The sequence below is a fragment of the Montipora capricornis genome, chromosome 11 (assembly GCF_036669925.1).
Source record: "Montipora capricornis isolate CH-2021 chromosome 11, ASM3666992v2, whole genome shotgun sequence".
Lineage (NCBI taxonomy): Eukaryota > Metazoa > Cnidaria > Anthozoa > Scleractinia > Acroporidae > Montipora > Montipora capricornis.
The window spans coordinates 11420989-11423001 of NC_090893.1; the positions used below are offsets into that span (position 1 = coordinate 11420989).

At 39.1% G+C, this 2013-nt stretch overlaps 1 protein-coding gene across 1 annotated transcript in view; it reads right to left on the reverse strand.

Annotated features, from left to right (window-relative positions):
• Positions 1 to 1192: 1192 nt before the first annotated feature.
• LOC138024876 (mediator of RNA polymerase II transcription subunit 26-like) overlaps positions 1193 to 2013 on the reverse strand; it is a 3345-nt gene continuing 2524 nt past the window's right edge. The window contains exon 3 of the mRNA XM_068872065.1: positions 1193 to 2013. This exon is cut by the window's right edge and continues 845 nt beyond it. Within this exon, the coding sequence (XP_068728166.1) occupies positions 1839 to 2013 (175 nt within the window). The 3' untranslated portion in view covers positions 1193 to 1838.

A 2013-nucleotide genomic window follows, 5' to 3' on the forward strand; every position in this document is an offset into this window, starting at 1 on the left:
AATGACACCGGACATGTTTTTCTTGTATGCTACTATCTTCCTCTCAACATTTATACTATTGTCGGACTCCTGCAGGCCACGCTTTTTGTGAATGTTTTTTGAAGCCTTCACCTTGGTTTTAAGTATATCAACAGTACATACAGAACTCACACCAGTCTATCACTTGCAGGCATTCATCAAGAAGTCAAAAGTGTTAACTACAGTATCAATTTAATCTAAGGCTGAACCTGTCAGTCACTCCCATAAAGTAGGAGAAAGACCTAATCCTCCCATATAGATGACAGAGGCAGAGGGAGAGGGGGCGATTGCAGGGAAACCCAAGTATTGTACAGCTGTACAGGGGACTCAAGTTTCTTATGCCTTTTTGCCCAGGTCATCCGGCTTTGATCTGTGTACTTGTATTAAAATTGAGTCCACAATGCTTTGCAAAGGTTAACCCATTGACTCCTGGGAGTGAGACCACAGATTTTACTCTGTCTGACATCGGACGATTTTAATCATCAACTGGCGGCATTCCAGGGCACCTGAGGGGTCAATTGGTTAACCAGTCAAAAACTATGTCCCCTCCACTAACTGGTTCCTTTTTGCCTTTTCAGTATCTTTGGTTTCATTTTCAAATTCATCATCAAAGTCATCATCATTTCATTACAACCTAGTTTTCCAAACAGAGAGAAATTGTGTTTCCTCTGGTGAGAAAATTCAAAGTATTTCCTAAGCTCAAATTTTGCCTACCAGAATGTGTTTAAAATTAACTTTAAGTTACAGGTGTATTTGTTTGCATAATTATGCAAAAGATATAAAAATAGAGGTGCTGTGGCCTAACAGTTAGTGCCCTGGACTCTGGATCAAGTGGTCTGGGTTTGGGCTGGGTCATTGTCCTGTATTCTTGGGCAAGACACACTACTCTAACAGTGCCTCTCTCCACCCAGGTGTATAAATGGGCACCATTTAATGATGGGGGTAACCCTGGGATGGACTAGCATCCCATCCAGGGGGGAGTAGAAATACTCCTAGTCGCTTCATGCTAAAGTAACGGGAGATAAGTGCCAGCCTGATGAGCCTTCTAGGCTCGTAGCAGACTTTACGTTTACCTTAGAAAAATAGATGACTATGGGAGATAATTTCTGTGGGAGGAGCAATATTGTAATAATATTGTGAGTTAGAAATGTGATTATAGCTGAAAGCACATAGGTGTGATTCAATGTTTTAATAGTACACTTTCATGACTCTGTACATGTACCAATTTAATTCTTGTGGAGCAACTTTACTCTTGCACTAACAATAATAATTATTATTTACACCCATTATGGCTGCATCAAAAAATTTGTACAGCCTCTGATGTGTTTGTCGTGAGAAGTTGTGATTTTTTTTATTAACATAACTATTTGCAGGCGATATTTTCCTTAATTGCCACTGTTTTAGGCAAGTTGAGTTATTGGTAACCTACACTATTATAATAATTATTAAAGTGGCACCTGAAGAACAGAACTGACCACCTTCACCACAACAAAATTGTGTTCTTTCAAGTTTTTAGGTTGTTAAAATGACAGGAAAAAAGACAATAACTTTTGCCACAACTATCCATCTGAGTTTCTGACAGCAATTACTACTTAAAGTTTATTTAACAAGGACAAATCTTGCAAAATATTTACGACTTTGAGAAATGCAACTTTGTAAGACAAATAAGCCCCAGATGTCCTGAAGCAGTTGTTTAGCACACTACGGAATTAAGGCTTATTCACATCCAGTCATGTTCTTAATCCAAATCGTAACCTTTTGTGTGACCTGCCTGTTATTTTGTGAACTGCCATTGTTATTCCAATAGCAGTTTCAATATTCTATTCAAGAATGACATACGGTAATACTTGCAACATGCCATCACTGGAAGGCATTACTGCCGTCCAATCGTACCAAGAACCATCACTCCCATATCGGCCAGTTACACCATTGGCTTGTACATTGACATCCAATATTAATTCCTTGGGGGTAAATGATGGCAGAGTCCCCGATTCT